Source organism: Pongo pygmaeus, chromosome 1 (genome assembly GCF_028885625.2).
Source record: "Pongo pygmaeus isolate AG05252 chromosome 1, NHGRI_mPonPyg2-v2.0_pri, whole genome shotgun sequence".
Classification (NCBI taxonomy): domain Eukaryota; kingdom Metazoa; phylum Chordata; class Mammalia; order Primates; family Hominidae; genus Pongo; species Pongo pygmaeus.
This window is the reverse complement of record NC_072373.2, coordinates 13,867,502-13,886,423: the sequence shown is the minus strand read 5'-3', so window position 1 is coordinate 13,886,423 and position 18,922 is coordinate 13,867,502. Positions and strand designations below refer to the sequence as shown.

General features: G+C 42.9%; 1 protein-coding gene across 6 annotated transcripts in view; it reads left to right on the top strand.

Annotated features, from left to right (window-relative positions):
• The window catches only part of TBCE (tubulin folding cofactor E), a 90,925-nt gene that overhangs the window by 15,011 nt on the left and 56,992 nt on the right, over nucleotides 1–18,922 (top strand). For all 6 annotated transcript variants that reach the window (XM_054497244.2, XM_054497205.2, XM_054497262.2 and 3 more), the window contains one exon: nucleotides 1,781–1,911. In XM_054497244.2, coding sequence (XP_054353219.1) covers nucleotides 1,812–1,911 — 100 coding nt within the window. In that variant the 5' untranslated portion in view covers nucleotides 1,781–1,811. The remainder of the gene's footprint in view (nucleotides 1–1,780; nucleotides 1,912–18,922) is intronic.

The following is an 18,922-nucleotide window of genomic DNA, read 5'->3' as shown; positions in this document are numbered from 1 at the left end:
TGTTTGTTTTGAGACAGGCTCTAGCTTTGTTGCCTAGGCTGGAGCAGAGTGGCATGATCTTGGCTTACTGCACCCTCAATCTTCTGGGCTCACATGGTCCTCCCACTTCAGCATCCCAAGTAGCTGGGACTACAGGCGTGTGCCACAATGACTGGCTAATTTTTGTATTTTTTTTGGTAGAGATAAGTTTCACTATGTTGCCCAGGCTGGTCTCGAATTCCTGGCCTCAGGTGATCTGCCTGCCTTGGCCTCCCAAAGCGCTGAGATTACAGGCATGAGCAACCGTGCCCAGCCAACACTGCTAGCTTTTTAAAATAGAAAGTGAGTTTTATTTAGGCCGGCTGCGGTGGCTGATGCTTGTAATTCCAGCATTTTGGGAGACTGAGGCGGGTGGATCACTTGAGGTCAGGAGTTCGAGACCAGCCTGGCCAACATGGTGAAACACCGTCTCTACTAAAAATTCAAAAATTAGCTGGGTGTGGTGGTGTGTGCCTGTAATCCCAGTTACTAGGGAGGCTGTGGCAGGAGAATTGCTTGAACCCAGCAGGCAGAGGTTGCAGTTAGCAGAGATCGTGCCACTGCACTCCAGCCTGGGCGACAGAGCGAGACTGTCTCAAGAAAAAAAAAAAAAGAAAAAAAGAAAGTGAGTTTTATTTAGACAAAGATGAAGGTTTGGAAATTAACCATATTTGTGCTTGCAAAAGGAGCACGGATTTTTAAGCCCTAGTCTCACAGGCTCTCTCTGCAGCGTCTGATACTGTTGCTTGATTATTCCTGCTTTAAACTCTGTCCCTTGGATTCCAAGGCATCAGGTAGCTGCTCTTCTTTTTTCTTTTCTGTTTTTTCTTTCTCCGACTTCTTAGGGATTTCTTCCTTCTTTCTTAACTATTATGTTTTTGCAGGATTCTGTCATTGATCCCCTTTTCTTTCTAGCTGATACCCTTTCATTCTCATCTACTTTCATGCTATCAGTTATAAGCTCTGTGCTGACAACTCCTAAAAACACGTTTCTAGGCCGGGCGCAGTGGCTCATGCCTGTAATCCCAGCACTTTGGGAGGCAGAGGAGGGTGGATCACCTGAGGTCAGAAGTTTGAGACCAGTCTGGCCAACATGGTGAAACCCCGTCTATACCAAAAATACAAAACAATTAAACAGGCATGGTGGTGGGTGCTGTAATCCCAGCTACTTGGGAGGCTGAGGCAGGGGAATTGCTTGAACCAGGGAGGTGGAGGTTGCAGTGAGCCGAGATCGTGCCACAGCACTCCAGCCTGGGCAACAGAGTGAGACACCATCTTAAAAAACAACAACAACAACAAAACACATTTCTAGCGCAAATATATCGTTTGAGCTAGAGACCCACATCTGTCATCACCCTCTATAGGCACTTTAAGTATACTGACTTCTCTCCCAAACTTGAACCTTTTCTTATAGGCCAGGCACGGTGGCTCACACCTGTAATTTTACCACTTTGGGAGACCGAGGTGGGTGGATTGCTGGAGCTCAGGAGTTGGAGACCAGCCTGGGCAATGTAGCAAAACCCCTTCTCTACTGAAAATACAAAAATTGGCTGGGTGTGGTGAAGCACATCTGTGGCCCCAGCTACTCTGGTGGCTGAGGCACAAGAACCCTTGAGCCTGGAAGGTGGGGATTGCAGTGAGCTGAGATTGCGCCACTGCACTCCAGCCTGGGCGACAGAGCAAGACTGTGCCTCAAAAACAAAAAAAATTCCTTTAAAGGAATTGTATTAAGTTCTTATCAGTGTTGTATTTTTCTTCCTAGATCTCATATTTTGGATTCTGGATATATTATAATGAGTGACACTTTGACAGCGGATGTCATTGGTCAAAGAGTTGAAGTTAATGGAGAACATGCAACAGTACGTTTTGCTGGTGTTGTCCCTCCCGTGGCAGGTAAGTAATTATTGTGTGTGTGTGTGTGTGTGTGTGTGTGTGTGTGTGTATTTTGCAGCTGTTTCTGTGTAAGCTTCTCAGTACCACTTTATACCACAAATTTTGACAAAATTAACAACTAATTTATAGGTGCCTCCTGTATCCAGTTTTATTTGAGTGACAGTATCCTGTGGTATCTATGATTTTGTTTAATTATATGCCATTTAATTATTTAGTGTTGCTATCTTATATAAAATCAACCTTAAAATATCTTCTGAGGAAACTATAAACAGCTAAAAGTCTTGAAACCTCATAAACCTCAACTCAAGTAATTTTTTTGAAATTTCTTTTGTCATTAATCCATGTGTGTAGGTATCTAATATAGTTTAAACTGATACACATTACAATTTTTTGTTACCTTTTTTTTAAACTTATTTTTTGGTATAAATTTACCTATGTTTCTACAGCATTATTTTGCAATATTTCTTCTTTTTTTGATTTTGCGTATTTCTTAATTATTACATTTAGTGTAGTATATAATTTGTTTAATTGTTCCCCATTTTTGGATGTTAATTTCTAGTTTTTAGAGTAAATAATAATGTAGTAGACTTACTCATAAGTCTTAGTCAACAAAAATTTGACTGTTTTCTGTGTATTTTGAGACGGAGTTTCGCTCTTGTTGTTCAGGCTGGAGTGTAGTGGTGTGATGTTGGCTCACTGCAACCTCTGCCTCCTGGGTTCAAGCGATTCTCCTGCCTCAGTCTCCCGAGTAGCTGGGATTTCAGGCATGTGCCACCACACTTGGCTAATTTTGAATTTTTAGTGGAGACAGGATTTCTCCATGTTGGTCAGGCTGGTCTCGAACTCCTGAGGTGTCCTGCCCGCCTCGGCCTCCCAAAGTCCTGGGATTACAGGTGTGAGCCACCGTGCCTGGCCAATAAGGAGGCTTTCTATGAACTGGGCAACTGCTGGAACCAAGCTGATATGGGTTTACTAGCTGATTGCAATGTGCCCAGAATTAGAATATTTATCCATATTTTTACATTACCCATCCCTCTTGTTTCTTCTGAGCTGCAGCCAGAGATCACCAGTTGGTTCACAGGAATAAGCAGGGTTAGCCTAAATTGAAGAAACAAACTTAAAAACAACTAATGAGACTAGAATCTAATAACGAATGTTCCATAGTTCTTGAAACATAATTTTTCTCTCTAGTTTCCAAGTTTTACCAAAGACAAGTCATGGTAAGACTGATTTGCTTGGGCCGGGCACGGTGGCTCACACCTGTAATCCCAGCACTTTGAGAGGCTGAGGTGGGTGGATCACGAGGTCATGAGATCGAGACCATCCTGGCTAACATGGTCTCGATACAAAAAATTAGCCGGGTGTGGTGGCGGGCGCCTGTAGTTCCAGCTACTAAAGGAGGCTGAGGCAGGAGAATGGCATGAACCCGGGAGGTGGAGGTTGCAGTGAGTCGAGACCATGCCACTGCATTCCAGCCTGGGCGACAGAGCGAGACTCCTTCTCCAAAAAAAAAAAGACTGATTTGCTTTATTATAGTTGGCCTGATTATTTGTATAAAGTGCAGCAAGAATAATTATTTTTCTTTTCTTTATTTTTATTTTATTATTATTATACTTTAAGTTTTAGGGTACATGTGCACAATGTGCAGGTTAGTTACATATGTATACATGTGCCATGCTGGTGTGCTGCACCCATTAACTCATCATTTAGCATTAGGTATATCTCCTAATGCTATCCCTCCCCCCTCCCCCCACCCCACAACAGTCCCCAGAGTGTGATGTTCCCCTTCCTGTGTCCATGTGTTCTCATTGTTCAATTCCCACCTACGAGTGAGAACATGCGGTGTTTGGTTTTTTGTCCTTGCGATAGTTTACTGAGAATGATGATTTCCAGTTTCATCCATGTCCCTATAAAGGACATGAACTCATAATTTTTTATGGCTGCATAGTATTCCATGGTGTATATGTGCCACATTTTCTTAATCCAGTCTATCATTGTTGGACATTTGGGTTGGTTCCAAGTCTTTGCTATTGTGAATAGTGCCGCAATAAACATACATGTGCATGTGTCTTTATAGCAGCATGATTTATAGTCCTTTGGGTATATACCCAGTAATGAGATGGCTGGGTCAAATGGTATTTCTAGTTCTAGATCCCTGAGGAATCGCCACACTGACTTCCACAATGGTTGAACTAGTTTACAGTCCCACCAACAGTGTAAAAGTGTTCCTATTTCTCCACATCCTCTCCAGCACCTGTTGTTTCCTGACTTTTTAATGATTACCATTCTAACTGGTGTGAGATGGTATCTCATTGTGGTTTTGATTTGCATTTCTCTGATGGCCAGTGATAGTGAGCATTTTTTCATGTGTTTTTTGGCTGCATAAATGCCTTCTTTTGAGAAGTGTCTGTTCATGTCCTTCGCCCACTTTTTGATGGGGTTGTTTGTTTTTTTCTTGTAAATTTGTTGGAGTTCATTGTAGATTCTGGATATTAGCCCTTTGTCAGATGAGTAGTTTGCGAAAATTTTCTCCCATTGTGTAGGTTGCTTGTTCACTCTGATGGTAGTTTCTTTTGCTGTGCAGAAGCTCTTTAGTTTAATGAGATCCCATTTGTCAATTTTGGCTTTTGTTGCCATTGCTTTTGGTGTTTTAGACATGAAGTCCTTGCCCATGCCTATGTCCTGAATGGTAATGCCTAGGTTTTCTTCTAGGGTTTTTATGGTTTTGGGTCTAACGTTTAAGTCTTTAATCCATCTTGAATTAATTTTTGTATATGGTGTAAGGAAGGGATCCAGTTTCAGCTTTCTACATATGGCTAGCCAGTTTTCCCAGCACCATTTGTTAAATAGGGAATCCTTTCCCCATTTCTTGTTTTTCTCAGGTTTGTCAAAGATCAGATAGTTGTAGATATGCGGCGTTATTTCTGAGGGCTCTGTTCTGTTCCATTGATCTATATCTCTGTTTTGGTACCAGTACCATGCTGTTTTGGTTACCGTAGCCTTGTAGTATAGTTTGAAGTCAGGTAGCGTGATGCTTCCAGCTTTGTTCTTTTGGCTTAGCATTGACTTGGCGATGTGGGCTCTTTTTTGGTTCCATATGAACTTTAAAGTAGTTTTTTCCAATTCTGTGAAGAAAGTCATTGGTAGCTTGATGGGGATGGCATTGAATCTATAAATTACCTTGGGCAGTATGGCCATTTTCACGATATTGATTCTTCCTACCCATGAGCATGGAATGTTCTTCCATTTCTTTGTATCCTCTTTTATTTCATTGAGCAGTGGTTTGTAGTTCTCCTTGAAGAGGTCCTTCACATCCCTTGTAAGTTGGATTCCTAGGTATTTTATTCTCTTTGAAGCAATTGTGAATGGGATTTCACTCATGATTTGGCTCTCTGTTTGTCTGTTATTGGTGTATAAGAATGCTTGTGATTTTTGTACATTGATTTTGTAACCTGAGACTGCTGAAGTTGCTTATCAGCTTAAGGAGATTTTGGGCTGAGACGATGGGGTTTTCTAGATATACAATCATGTCATCTGCAAACAGGGACAATTTGACTTCCTCTTTTCCTAATTGAATACCCTTTATTTCCTTCTCCTGCCTAATTGCCCTGGCCAGAACTTCCAACACTATGTTGAATAGGAGTGGTGAGAGAGGGCATCCCTGTCTTGTGCCAGTTTTCAAAGGGAATGCTTCCAGTTTTTGCCCATTCAGTATGATATTGGCCGTGGGTTTGTCATAGATAGCTCTTATTATTTTGAGATATGTCCCATCAATACCTAATTTATTGAGAGTTTTTAGCATGAAGGGTTGTTGAATTTTGTCAAAGGCCTTTTCTGCATCTATTGAGATAATCATGTGGTTTTTGTCTTTGGTTCTGTTTCTATGCTGGATTACATTTATTGATTTGTGTATACTGAACCAGCCTTGCATCCCAGGGATGAAGCCCACTTGATCATGGTGGATAAGCTTTTTGATGTGCTGCTGGATTCGGTTTGCCAGTATTCTATTGAGGATTTTTGCATCAATGTTCATCAAGGATATTGGTCTAAAATTCTCTTTTTTGGTTGTGTCTCTGCCAGGCTTTGGTATCAGGATGATGCTGGCCTCATAAAATGAGTTAGGGAGGATTCCCTCTTTTTCTATTGATTGGAATAGTTTCAGAAGGAATGGTACCAGTTCCTCCTTGTACCTCTGATAGAATTCGGCTGTGAATCCATCTGGTCCTGGACTCTTTTTGGTTGGTAAGCTATTGATGATTGCCACAATTTCAGAGCCTGCTATTGGTCTATTCAGAGATTCCACTTCTTCCTGGTTTAGTCTTGGGAGGGTGTATGTGTCGAGGAATTTATCCATTTCTTCTAGATTTTCTAGTTTATTTGCGTAGAGGTGTTTGTAGTATTCTCTGATGGTAGTTTGTATTTCTGTGGGATCGGTGGTGATATCCCCTTTATCATTTTTTATTGCGTCTATTTGATTCTTCTCTCTTTTCTTCTTTATTAGTCTTGCTAGCGGTCTATCAATTTTGTTGATCCTTTCAAAAAACCAGCTCCTGGATTCATTAATTTTTTGAAGGGTTTTTTGTGTCTCTATTTCCTTCAGTTCTGCTCTGATTTTAGTTATTTCTTGCCTTCTGCTAGCTTTTGAATGTGTTTGCTCTGGCTTCTCTAGTTCTTTTAATTGTGATGTTAGGGTGTCAATTTTGGATCTTTCCTGCTTTCTCTTGTGGGCATTTAGTGCTATAAATTTCCCTCTACACACTGCTTTGAATGTGTCCCAGAGATTCTGGTATGTTGTGTCTTTGTTCTCGTTGGTTTCAAAGAACATCTTTATTTCTGTCTTCATTTTGTTATGTACCCAGTAGTCATTCGGGAGCAGGTTGTTCAGTTTCCATGTAGTTGAGTGGTTTTGAGTGAATTTCTTAATCCTGAGTTCTAGTTTGATTGCACTGTGGTCTGAGAGACAGTTTGTTATAATTTCTGTTCTTTTACATTTGCTGAGGAGAGCTTTACTTCCAAGTATGTGGTCAATTTTGGAATAGGTGTGGTGTGGTGCTGAAAAAAATGTATATTCTGTTGATTTGGGGTGGAGAGTTCTGTAGATGTCTTATTAGGTCTGCTTGGTGCAGAGCTGAGTTCAATTCCTGGGTATCCTTGTTAACTTTCTGTCTCGTTGCTCTGTCTAATGTTGACAGTGGGGTGTTAAAGTCTCCCATTATTATTGTGTGGGAGTCTAAGTCTCTTTGTAGGTCACTCAGGACTTGCTTTATGAATCTGGGTGCTCCTGTATTGGGTGCATATATATTTAGGATAGTTAGCTCTTCTTGTTGAATTGATCCCTTTACCATTATGTAATGGCCTTCTTTGTCTCTTTTGATCTTTGTTGGTTTAAAGTCTGTTTTATCAGAGACTAGGATTGCAACCCCTGCCTTTTTTTGTTTTCCATTTGCTTGGTAGATCTTCCTCCATCCTTTTATTTTGAGCCTATGTGTGTCTCTGCACGTGAGATGGGTTTCCTGAATACAGCACACTGATGGGTCTTGAGTCTTTATCCAATTTGCCAGTCTGTGTCTTTTAATTGGAGGATTTAGTCCATTTACATTTAAAGTTAATATTGTTATGTGTGAATTTGATCCTGTCATTATGATGTTAGCTAGTTATTTTGCTCGTTAGTTGATGCAGTTTCTTCCTAGCCTCGATGGTCTTTACAATTTGGCATGATTTTGCAGTGGCTGGTACCGGTTTTTGCTTTCCATGTTTAGTGCTTCCTTCAGGAGCTCTTTTAGGGCAGGCCTGGTAGTGACAAAATCTCTCAGCATTTGCTTGTCTGTAAAGTATTTTATTTCTCCTTCACTTATGAAGCTTAGTTAGGCTGGATATGAAATTCTGGGTTGAAAATTCTTTTCTTTAAGAATGTTGAATATTGGCCCCCACTCTCTTCTGGCTTGTAGAGTTTCTGCCGAGAGATCAGCTGTTAGTCTGATGGGCTTCCCTTTGTGGGTAACCCAACCTTTCTCTCTGACTGCCCTTAACATTTTTTCCTTCATTTCAACTTTGGTGAATCTGACAATTATGTGTCTTAGAGTTGCTCTTCTCAAGGAGTATCTTTGTGTCGTTCTCTGTATTTCGTAAGTCTGAATGTTGGCCTGCCTTGCTAGATTGGGGAAGTTCTCCTGGATAATATCCTGCAGAGTGTTTTCCAACTTGGTTCCATTCTCCCCGTCACTTTCAGGTACACCAATCAGAGGTAGATTTGGTCTTTTCACATAGTCCCATATTTCTTGGAGGCTTTGTTCGTTTCTTTTTATTCTTTTTTCTCTAAACTTCCCTTCTCGCTTGATTTCATTCATTTCATCTTCCATCACTGATACCCTTTCTTCCAGTTGATCGCATCAGCTCCTGAGGCTTCTGCATTCTTTACGTAGTTCTCGAGCCTTGGCTTTCAGTTCCATCAGCTCCTTTAAGCACTTCTCTGTATTGGTTATTCTAGTTATACATTCGTCTAAAATTTTTTCAAAGTTTTTAACTTCTTTGCCTTTGGTTTGAATTTCCTCCCGTAGCTCGGAGTAGTTTGATCGTCTGAAGCCTTCTTCTCTCAACTCATCAAAGTCATTCTCCATCCAGCTTTGTTCCGTTGCTGGTGAGGAACTGCGTTCCTTTGGAGGAGGAGAGGCGCTCGCTTTTTAGAGTTTCCAGTTTTTCTGCTCTGTTTTTTCCCCATCTTTGTGGTTTTATCTACTTTTGGTCTTTGATGATGGTGACGTACAGAAGGGTTTTTGGTGTGGATGTCCTTTCTGTTCGTTAGTTTTCCTTCTAACAGCCAGGACCCTCAGCTGCAGGTCTGTTGGAGTTTGCTAGAGGTCCACTCCAGACCGTTTGCCTGAGTATCAGCAGCGGTGGCTGCAGAACAGTGGATTTTTGTGAACTGTGAATGCTGCTGTCTGATCGTTCCTCTGGAAGTTTTGTCTCAGAGGAGTACCCAGCCGTGTGAGGTGTCAGTCTGCCCCTACTGGGGGGTGCCTCCCAATTAGGCTGCTCGGGGGTCACGGGTCAGGGACCCACTTGAGAACGCAGTCTGCCTGTTCTCAGATCTCCAGCTGCGTGCTGGGAGAACCACTGCTCTCTTCAAAGCTGTCAGACAGGGACATTTAAGTCTGCAGAGGATACTGCTGTCTTTTTGTTTGTCTGTGCCCTGCCCCCAGAGGTGGAGCCTACAGAGGCAGGCAGGCCTCCTTGAGCTGTGGTGGGCTCCACACAGTTCGAGCTTCCCGGCTGCTTTGTTTACCTAAGCAAACCTGGGCAATGGCGGGTGCCCCTCCTCCAGCCTCGCTGCCGCCTTGCAGTTTGATCTCAGACTGCTGTGCTAGCAATTAGCGAGACTCCGTGGGCATAGGACCCTCCGAGCCAGGTGTGGGATATAATCTCCTGGTGTGCCGTTTTTTAAGCCCGTCAGAAAAGCACAGTATTAGGGTGGGAGTGACCTGATTTTCCAGGTGCCGTCTGTCACCCCTTTCTTTGACTAGGAAAGGGAACTCCCTGACCCCTTGTGCTTCCCGAGTGAGGCAATGCCTCACCCTTCTTCGGCTCATGCACGGTGCGCTGCACTCACTGTCCTGCGCCCACTGTCTGGCACTCCCTAGTGAGATGAACCCGGTACCTCAGATGGAAATGCGGAAATGACCTGTCTTCTGTGTCGCTCACGCTGGGAGCTGTAGACTGGAGCTGTTCTTATTCGGCCATCTTGGCTGCCACCAAGAATAATTATTTTTCACATAAGCTGTTTTTAAATTGGCTTTGATGGAACTCTGTCCCATAGAAAGAACCTCAGATAATACTTTTTTAAAGCCGAACCCAGCCATGGGCTTGTACCATCACATATCTATGAGTTGAGTAAATTCCTCTCCTCTTGGCTCCCAAGATAAATTTGGGCTCCTGGGCCTGTGAGAAAGTGACATTTTTTACTTACCACAGGTCAGGAACCCTGTGTAGAGACTGTGGAGACAAGGTTTGAGATATTTTCCCAAGCGGCTTTTATTGGCTTTACAAGTCAAGTTTGTTTCCTTAAAGGGAAGCATGCCATTCCAGTTAAAGCCTTGGTAAAATAACCAGTTTTTCCAATTGTGTCCTGTTACAAAAGAAAACAGATTCTTGGCCAGGTGCAGTGGCTCATGCCTATAATCCTAGCACTTTGGGAGGCCGAGGTAGGTGGATCACCCAAGGTCGGAAGTTTGCAACCAGCCTGCCAACGTGGTGAAACCCCGTCTCTACTAAAAATACAAACAATTAGCCGGGTGTGGTGGCGCACGCCTGTAGTCCCAGCTACTCTGGAGGCTGAGATAGGTGAATCGCTTGAACCTGGGAGGCGGAGGCTGCAGTGAGCCAAGATCGTGCCACTGCATTCTAACCTGGAGCAAGATTCCATCTAAAAAAAAAGGGAGGAGGAAACAGATTCTTACTGCACTTATGCAAATAACTATGTTGTCATAAATTAAGAATACTTAAAAATAGTTTGCAAATTCTGGAGGAATCAGGTAGAGGAAACAAATATGCTCCAAATTTAGTTTACAGGGATATACTTCACTCAATTTTTTTTTGTTTGTTTGTTTTTGAGAAGGAGTTTTGCTCTTGTCACCCAGGCTGGAGTGCAGTGGCATGATCTTGACTCACGGCAACCATCGCCTCTTGAGTTCAAGCAATTCTCCAGCCTCAGCCTCTGGAGTAGTTGGGCGCCCGTCACCATGCCTGGCTAATTTTTGTATTTTTCGTAGAGACTGGGTTTCACCATGTTGGCCAGGCTGCTCTCAAACTCCTGACCTCAGGTGCTACCAGCCTTGGCCTCCCAAAGTGCTGGGATTACAGGCATGAGCCACCATGCCCGGCCTACTCAATTGTTGAGAGCTGGAAATAGCTCAGAAGAAGAGTTTCCTTGACTCTCAGGTCGGCCAATCAGTGCTGCAGTCTATTTCCTTGGGTCAGGGGGTTTCTTCAGTATCGTCCCTTCTGTGGTTCACTAGAAAGACGTTACTGGAACCACCGTTTAGTCTTTGGGTCAGGGGTTTCCACATTTTTGCCCCTTCAGTGGTCACCAGAAAGATGTTACAGGAAATGGTCTCAATCCAGACCCCAAAAGAGGTTCTTGGATCTTGTGCAAGAAAGAATTCAGGGCGAGTGTGTAAAGTGAAAACAAGTTTATTAGGAAAGTAAAGGAATAAAAGAATGGCTACTCCATAGACAGAGCAGCCCCTCCAGGGGATTCTGATGCACAATAAGGTTTGGTGAAAGCCATTGAACAAGATACATGTGGACTCTGCCTTCATGGAGGCTGTGGAAGTCTTTAACATATACTTAATCTGGCAAGGGTTTTTACATTCCTGGTATTATTTGTAAATGGGAAGAGAAAGTAATGTTTAATGAATAATTACTGTGTACCAGACACTTGAAAGCATGCTCTCAACTTTGAATATTCCAATAATAACCTTAAAATATAGATGTTACTATTCCTATGTTTATAGACAAGAAGACCAAGTCTCAGGTCTCAGAACTTTTATATAGCAGAACTGGGATTTGAATCTATCCTTCATTGCCCATGCCCTTTCTACTCTGTTACTTTTTTTTTTTTTTTTTTTTGAGATGGAATCTCACTTTTGTCGCCCAGGCTGGAGTGCAATGGCGTGATCTTGGCTCACTGCAACCTCTGCCTCCCAAGTTCAAGTGATTCTCCTGCCTCAGCCTCCCGAGCAGCTGGGATTATGGGGACCCGCCACCACACCCAGCTAATTTTTGTATTTTTAGTAGAGACAGGGTTTCACCATGTCGGCCAGGCTGGTTTCGAACTTCTGACCTTAGGTGATCTGCCTGCCCCAGCCTCCCAAAGTGCTGGGATTACAGGCATGAGCCACTGCACGTGGCCCTACTCTGTTACTTCTAAAGAATGTGAATATTCTCAGGTTCTTGACATATGTTGCCAAATTGTTGTCTGCAAGTCAATCAATGTCCAGTACTTGGAAATTTCCAATATTCACATTCTCTGGTAAGCAGACTTAGCTAGAGATTTACACTTAGGAAGTTTAGTGTTCAGAAAATTTTTTAGGGAGTACTTTGTGACCAGTACTCATGGGAGAGGAAAGAGAGTAAGCAAGGTTGGGCAGAGGGCTAAGTTGGGCTATGGTGCAGCCTCAACAAATATTTCAGCTGTCTCCTTTGGGTGCTCTGAAGATAGAGTGGCCTTTCAGAGTCTTTTCTAGTTGAGATGATGGTCTGGGTCATTATACGTTTGTGATGATCTGTCACTGGGTTCTGTTGACCCTAGGAAGGGGGTGTGCCCTTGGGCAAGATGCTTTCTACAGTAGACAATTCCATAAGAGGGCAGACAGTTGAGGGCTATTTACCAAAAGCCAGTCCTCCCAGCTCTTGGGAGATAAGTCCCAATTCTTGAAGACAGGGTGGCATATCACTAGTACAGTAATATAGATAAAAGTTTTTTAATGATAGTTTAGCAAACATGAAGTTTTTAATTTATTTAAATGTTATTTATTAAATTGCCTGTGAATGTGACACTTTCTCCATGCATGTTTTATCAGGTAAGTGCTTTTTTCTCCCTTGAAAATTGTAATTCTGCAGAGAGGGAGCTACTGTAAATTTAAGCTTTTTTTTTTTTTTTTTTTTTTGAGGTTGAGTTTTGTTTTTGTCGCCCAGGCTGGAGTGCAATGGCACGATCTCGGCTCATTGTAACCTCTGCCTCCTGGGTTCAAGTGATTCTCCTGCCTCAGCCTCCCGAGTAGCTGGGACTACAGGCACCCGCCACCACACACAGCTAATTTTTGCATGGTTTTTTTTGGTAGAAATGGGGTTTCACCATGTTGGCCATGCTGGTCTCAAACACCTGACCTCATAATCCGCCCATCTCTGCCTCCCAAAGTGCTGGGATTACAGGTGTGAGCCACCACGCCTGGCCTGCATTTCTTTTAGAGGTCATCTTTTGGAATTGGTACTAAGATGTAGAGTAATTGAACACAGATTTAGTAATAATTTCTGTGGTTACTTCACTGGATGTTGTAGGGCTGTTATGACAACTAAATCAGTTAGATGTTTAAAGCACTTAGACCAGTTAATCGTGCATATTGTTGTAAATAAACATTTAAAAATTTACTTTAAAAAGAAATACGGACTGGGCGTGGTGGCTCATGCCTGTAATCCCAGCACTTTGGGAAGCCAAGGCTGTAGATCACTTGAAGTCAGGAGTTCGAGATCAGCCTGGCCAACATGTTGAAACCCTGTCTCTACTAAAAATACAAAAAAAATTAGCTGGGTTTTGTGGCACGCTCCTGTAGCCCCAGCTACTTGGGAGGCTGAGACAGGAGAATCGCTTGAACATGGGAGCAGGAGGTTGCAGTGAGACGAAATGGCATACTCCATTCCAGCCTGGGTGACAGAATCAGACTGTCTCAAAAAAAAAAAAAAAAAAAAAAAAAAAGAAATGCAATTGTACTAATGTTCTGCAAATGGCTTCTGGTAATTGGAGATGTGATTTCCTGTGATAGCATCATATGAAGATTTAAAAAGTGTTACATCTTAAACTGTTTAGATGGAATAAAGATGATATACTGTGGTGGGCAGGATCATAGCCTCCCAAAGATGTCCCCACAACCTCTGATTTTGCTAGGTTACATGGCAAAGGGGAATTAGAATTATAGATGGAATTAAGGTTGCTAATCAGCTGATTTTAAGATTGGGAGAGTATCCGGTTTATCCAGTTGGGCTCAATGTAATCACAAGAATCATTAGAAGTAGAAGCTAGGTCAGGCGCAGTGGCTCACACCTGTAGTCCCAGCACTTTGGGAGGCCAAGTCGGATGGATCACCTGAGGTCAGGAGTTTGAGACCAGTCTGACCAACATGGTGAAACCCTGTCTCTACTAAAAATACAAAAATTAGTTAGATGTGGTGGCACATGCCAGTAATCCCAGCTACTTGGGAGACTGAAGCAGGAGAATCGCTTGAACCTGGGAGACAGAGGTTGCAGTGAGCTGAGATGGTGCCATTGCACTCCAGCCTGGGTGACAAGAGTGAAACATCTCAAAAAAAAAAAAAAAAAAATAGAAAAGAAGTAGAAGCTAGAGGCAGAAGAGGCAGTGTCAGTGTGACATGAGAATGTTTCAGCTGGCCATTGTTGATTCTGAAGATGGAAGAGGGTCATGAGCTAAGGAGTATGCAGCCTCTAAGCCTCTAGAAGCTGAAAGAGCTTTCCTCATATGATAAGGAAGCTATCATGTAAAGGTTCATCTTACGTTTCTTGCTGTTTTCTTTCTTTTTTTTTTGCTGGCAAATATCATTCAGGGGCCACAGTATGGGCTGCAGTGGTGCTCATTGCTACTGGGTTGGTCTTCGTTTCTGGGCCTTTTTAATGGACAGAGCTGTATCTGTTGGATTAATTCCTACAAGTAGAATAGATTTAAGGAAGATATGAGTAGTTTTTGTATTATTATTAGAAAATACAAAAAAGAAAAGGTTTCAAAAGTCTAGAAAGTAGAGAGAATAAGCCAGGCGTGGTGGCTCACGCCTGTAATCGCAACACTTTGGGAGGCAGGTGGATCACTTGGTCAAGAGTTCGAGACCAGCCTGGGCAACATGGCGAAACCCTGTCTCTACTAACATTACAAAAAAAATTAGCTGGGTGTGGTGGTGGGTGCCTGTAATCCCAGCTACTTGGGAGGCTGAGGCAAGATAATTTCTTAAACCCGGGACGTGGAGGTTGCAGTGAGCCGAGATTGCACCACTGCACCGCAGCCTGGGCCACAAAGACTCCATCTCACAAAAAAAAAAAAAAAAAAAAAAAAGCGTAGACAAAGAAAGTAGAGAGAATAGTATAATGGACACCTGTATATGCTTGCCATGTCAGTTTAACAATTGTTAACATGTTGCCATATTTGCTTCATTTCCAATTTTTTTTTTTTTTGAGATGGAGTCTTACTCTGTCACCCAGGCTGGAGTGCAGTGGTGCGATCTCTGCTCACTGCAACCACTGTTTCCTAGGTTGAAGCGGTTCTCCTGCCTCAGCGTCCCAAGTAGCTAGGATTACAGACATGCGCCACTATGCCCAGCTAATTTTTATATTTTTAGTAGAGATGGGGTTTCCCCATGTTGGCCAGGCTGGTCTTGAACACCTGACCTCAGGTGATCCACCCACCTCACCCTCTCAAAGCGCTGGGATTACAGATGTGACCCACTGCACCCGGCACATCTCTTATTTTTTGCTTAAGCATTTTAAATTATATACAGAGTAGCATTTCATTCCTAAATACTTTACAGTGTAATTCTAAAAAAAAAAAAAATACGTTTTCTTACAAAACTGTACAGTTTAAATTGTGATTCATAGACTGGGTGTGGTGGCTCATGTCTGTAATTGCAGCACTTTGGGAGGCTGAAGAGGGAGGACTGCTTGAGCTCAGGAGTTTGAGACCAGCCTAGGTAACGTAACAAGATCCCTGTCTCTAGCAAAAATAAAGAAAGAAATAAATAAGTACATAAATAAAAAATAAAAAAATCAGCCAGGCATGGTGGCATGTGCCTGTAGCCCCAGCTACTTGGGAAGCTGAAATGGGAGGATTGCTTGAACCCAGGAAGTTGAGCCAGCAGTGAACTGTGATCGTGCCACTGCACTGCAGCCTGGGTGACAGAGCAAGTCTCTGTTTCAAATAAAAGAAAGTTGTGATTCATATTGTCAAATTGGTGAACAGAATTTTTTTTTTTTTTTTTTTTAGACGGTGTCTCGCTCTTGTCGCTGAGGCTGGAGTGCAGTGGTGGGATCTTGGCTCACTGCAACCTCCGCCTCCTGGGTTCAAGCGATTCTCCTGCCTTAGCCTGCCGAGTAGCTAGGATTACAGGCACCCCCCTCCATGCCCAGCTAATTTTTGTATTATTAGTAGAGATGGGGTTTCACTGTGTTGGCCAGGCTGGTCTTGAACTCCTGACCTCAGGCGATCCACCCACCTCAGCCTCCCAAAATGCTGGGATTACAGGCCTGAGCCACCTTGCCTGGCGCAGAACTGTTTTAAATCAGTAAGTCCAGATTATTGAAAAACTTGATTCTATTTCACATCTTGGTTTAATCCTTTAGTCCAAAGTGGTGTCCATTCTTTAAGATTTTAAGATGGGGTAGTCACATGCTCTTTTAATATGCTGTCTTTTAACAAAATTATTTGCCAGGCATGGTGACTCAGGCCTGTAGTCCCAGCTACTGGGAGGCTAAGGTGGGAGGATTGCTTGAGCCCATAAGTTGACGGCTGCACTGAGCTATAATCCAGCCTGGGCTGGATTATAACAGAGTGAGATGCTGTCTCTAAACAAATTAATAAAAAAAAATTCTGCATTAGCTTTTTTCTTCATTAATTTTAGACATGAGTTTCTTAGCTTCCCATATAGAGAAAAATCTAATTTTTATCCCGCCATTTCCTGTGGTTGCACTTTGTTTTTCACCAAAATGAAATGTTTATTTATAAAGACTTCTGTAGCATTTATTTACCTACTATTGGCTTTTCACATTATTTATATACTGAGTTATAATGCTAGAGATATTTTTAAAAATAGTATTTAATGGTCGGGCATGGTGGCTCACGCCTGTAATGCCAGCACTTTGGGAAGCCGAGGTGGGTGGATCACAAGGTCAGGAGATTGAGACCTTCCTGGCTAACATGGTGAAACCCCGTCTCTACTAAAAATACAAAAAATTAGCCCGGTGTGGTGGCGCATGCCTGTAATCCCAGCTACTCAGGAAGCTGAGGCAGGAGAATCGCTTGAACCCAGGAGGTGGAGGTTGCAGTGAGCCGAGATGGCGCCACTGCACTCCAGCCTGGGTGACAGAGTGAGACTCTGTCTCAAAAAAAAATAGTATTTATTGATTAGATCTTATTATTGTTGTTTTACTGCTGTTCTTGTTCCAGAGTTTTAAATGTTTTTTTTTTTTTCATTTCCTGTGTTGAAATATATTGAAATAATAATACCTAGAGAATAGAGTTGACACAGGTAGTCTGGTAGCAAATCTCTTCATAAAGTATGTACAGCAGTGCTGTTCTTTTAGCAGTTGTATACACCTTTCAGAAGAATCATGCTTTTATCCTCCTGCAGAGCAAATAGATACGTGTGTATTTTAAATGGTAATGACACGATATGTTTTCATGTTCTAGGAGTGGATGAAGGAAACAGCTAAGCTTACTGACTGTTGCCTAGGGGAACATCTAAACATTATATCAAACCAAAGTTCCTGCCTTTGACAGACACACCGTGGTATTTAGGTGAAAATTGTAGTGTAATTAACTAGGTAATTAAGTTATTTATTTCATTTAGTGATTTCAGGGTGCATATTGTAGCTTACTTATTACTAGGGTGCAGCCCTACTTAAAATTTGTAACGAATTTTATGCTATTTTTATTTATTTATTCTTTTTGAGATGAAGTCTCGCTCTGTCGCTCAGGCTGGAGTGCAGTGGTGCGATCTCAGCTTACTGCAAGCTCCGCCTGCTGGGTTCACACCATTCTCCTGCCTCAGCCTCCAGAATAGCTGGGAGTACAGGGCGCCAGCCACTACGCCCAGCTAATTTTTTGTATATTTAATAGAGACAGGGTTTCACCGTGTTAGCCAGGATGGTCTCGATCTCCTGACCTCATGATCCACCCGCCTCGGCCTCCCAAAGTGCTAGGATTACAGGCGTGAGCCACCATGCCCAGCCTGTAACAAATTTTATTATAGGCATTTGATAATTTTTGATAATTTCTTTCTTTCTTTTTTTTTTTTTTTGAGACAGGTTCTCTGTTGCCCAGGCTGGAGTTCAGTAGTGCTTATCATAGCTCACTGTAACTATAGCCTCTGCACCTGGGCTCAAGTGATTCTCTCACCTTAGCCTCCCAAGTTGCTGGGACTACAGGTGTGCACCACCATGCCCAGCTAATTTTTTGTATTTTTTAGAGAGCGGGTTTTGCCAGGCTGGTTTTTAGCACCTGGGCCCAAGCAATCTGCCTGCCTAGGCTTCCCAAAGTGCTGGGATTACAGGTGTGAACCACCACACCTAGCCCTTATTTTTTGAGACACAGTCTTGCTCTACAGCCCCGGCTAGAGTGCAGTGGCATGATCATAGCTCACTGCAGCCTCAACCTCTGGGGCCCAAGTGATCGTCCCACCTCAGTCTCCTGAGTAGTTGGGACTACAGGCACTAGCCACCATACCTTGCTAATTTTTTGTTGAGACAAGGTCTTCCTATGGTGCCCAGACTGGACTTGAACTCCTGGGCTCAAGTGATCCTCCTGCCTTGGCCTCCGAAAGTGCTGGGATCACAGGCATGAGCCACAGTTCCACAGGCCAGCTTATATATAATTTTTGTGGGTACATAGTAGGTGTATATATTTATAGGGTACATGAGATATTTTGATACAGGCATATAATATATCACATCTGGGTAAATGAGGTATCCATCACCATTTATTCTCTCTTTGTGTTACAAACAGCCCAATTATACCCTTTTAGTTATATAAAGATGTACAATAAATTATTGTTGATGGTAGTCACCCTGTCATGCTATCAAACACTAGATCTTATTCATGCTATCTGTATTTTTGTGCCCATTAACCATTCCCACTCCCTCCCCCTGCCCAGCCCCCCAGCCTTTAGTAACCATCATTCTACTTTTTCTTCTTCTTCGTCTTTTTTTTTTTTTTTAAGATGGAGTCTCGCTCTGTCGCCCAGGCTGGAGTGCAGTGGTGCCATCTTGGCCCACAGCAACCTCCGCCTCCTGGGTTCAAGCGATTCTTCTGCCTCAGCCTCCCAAGTAGCTGGGAATACAGGTGTGCACCACCACACCTGGCTAAATTTTGTATTTTTAATGGAGACGGGGATTTGCCACGTTGGCCAGGCTGCTCTCGAACTCCTGACCTCAAGTGATCCACCTGCCTTAGCCTCCCAAAGTGCTGAGATTACAGGCATGAGCCACCGTGCGCAGCCCTATTCTACTCTCTATCTCCATGAGT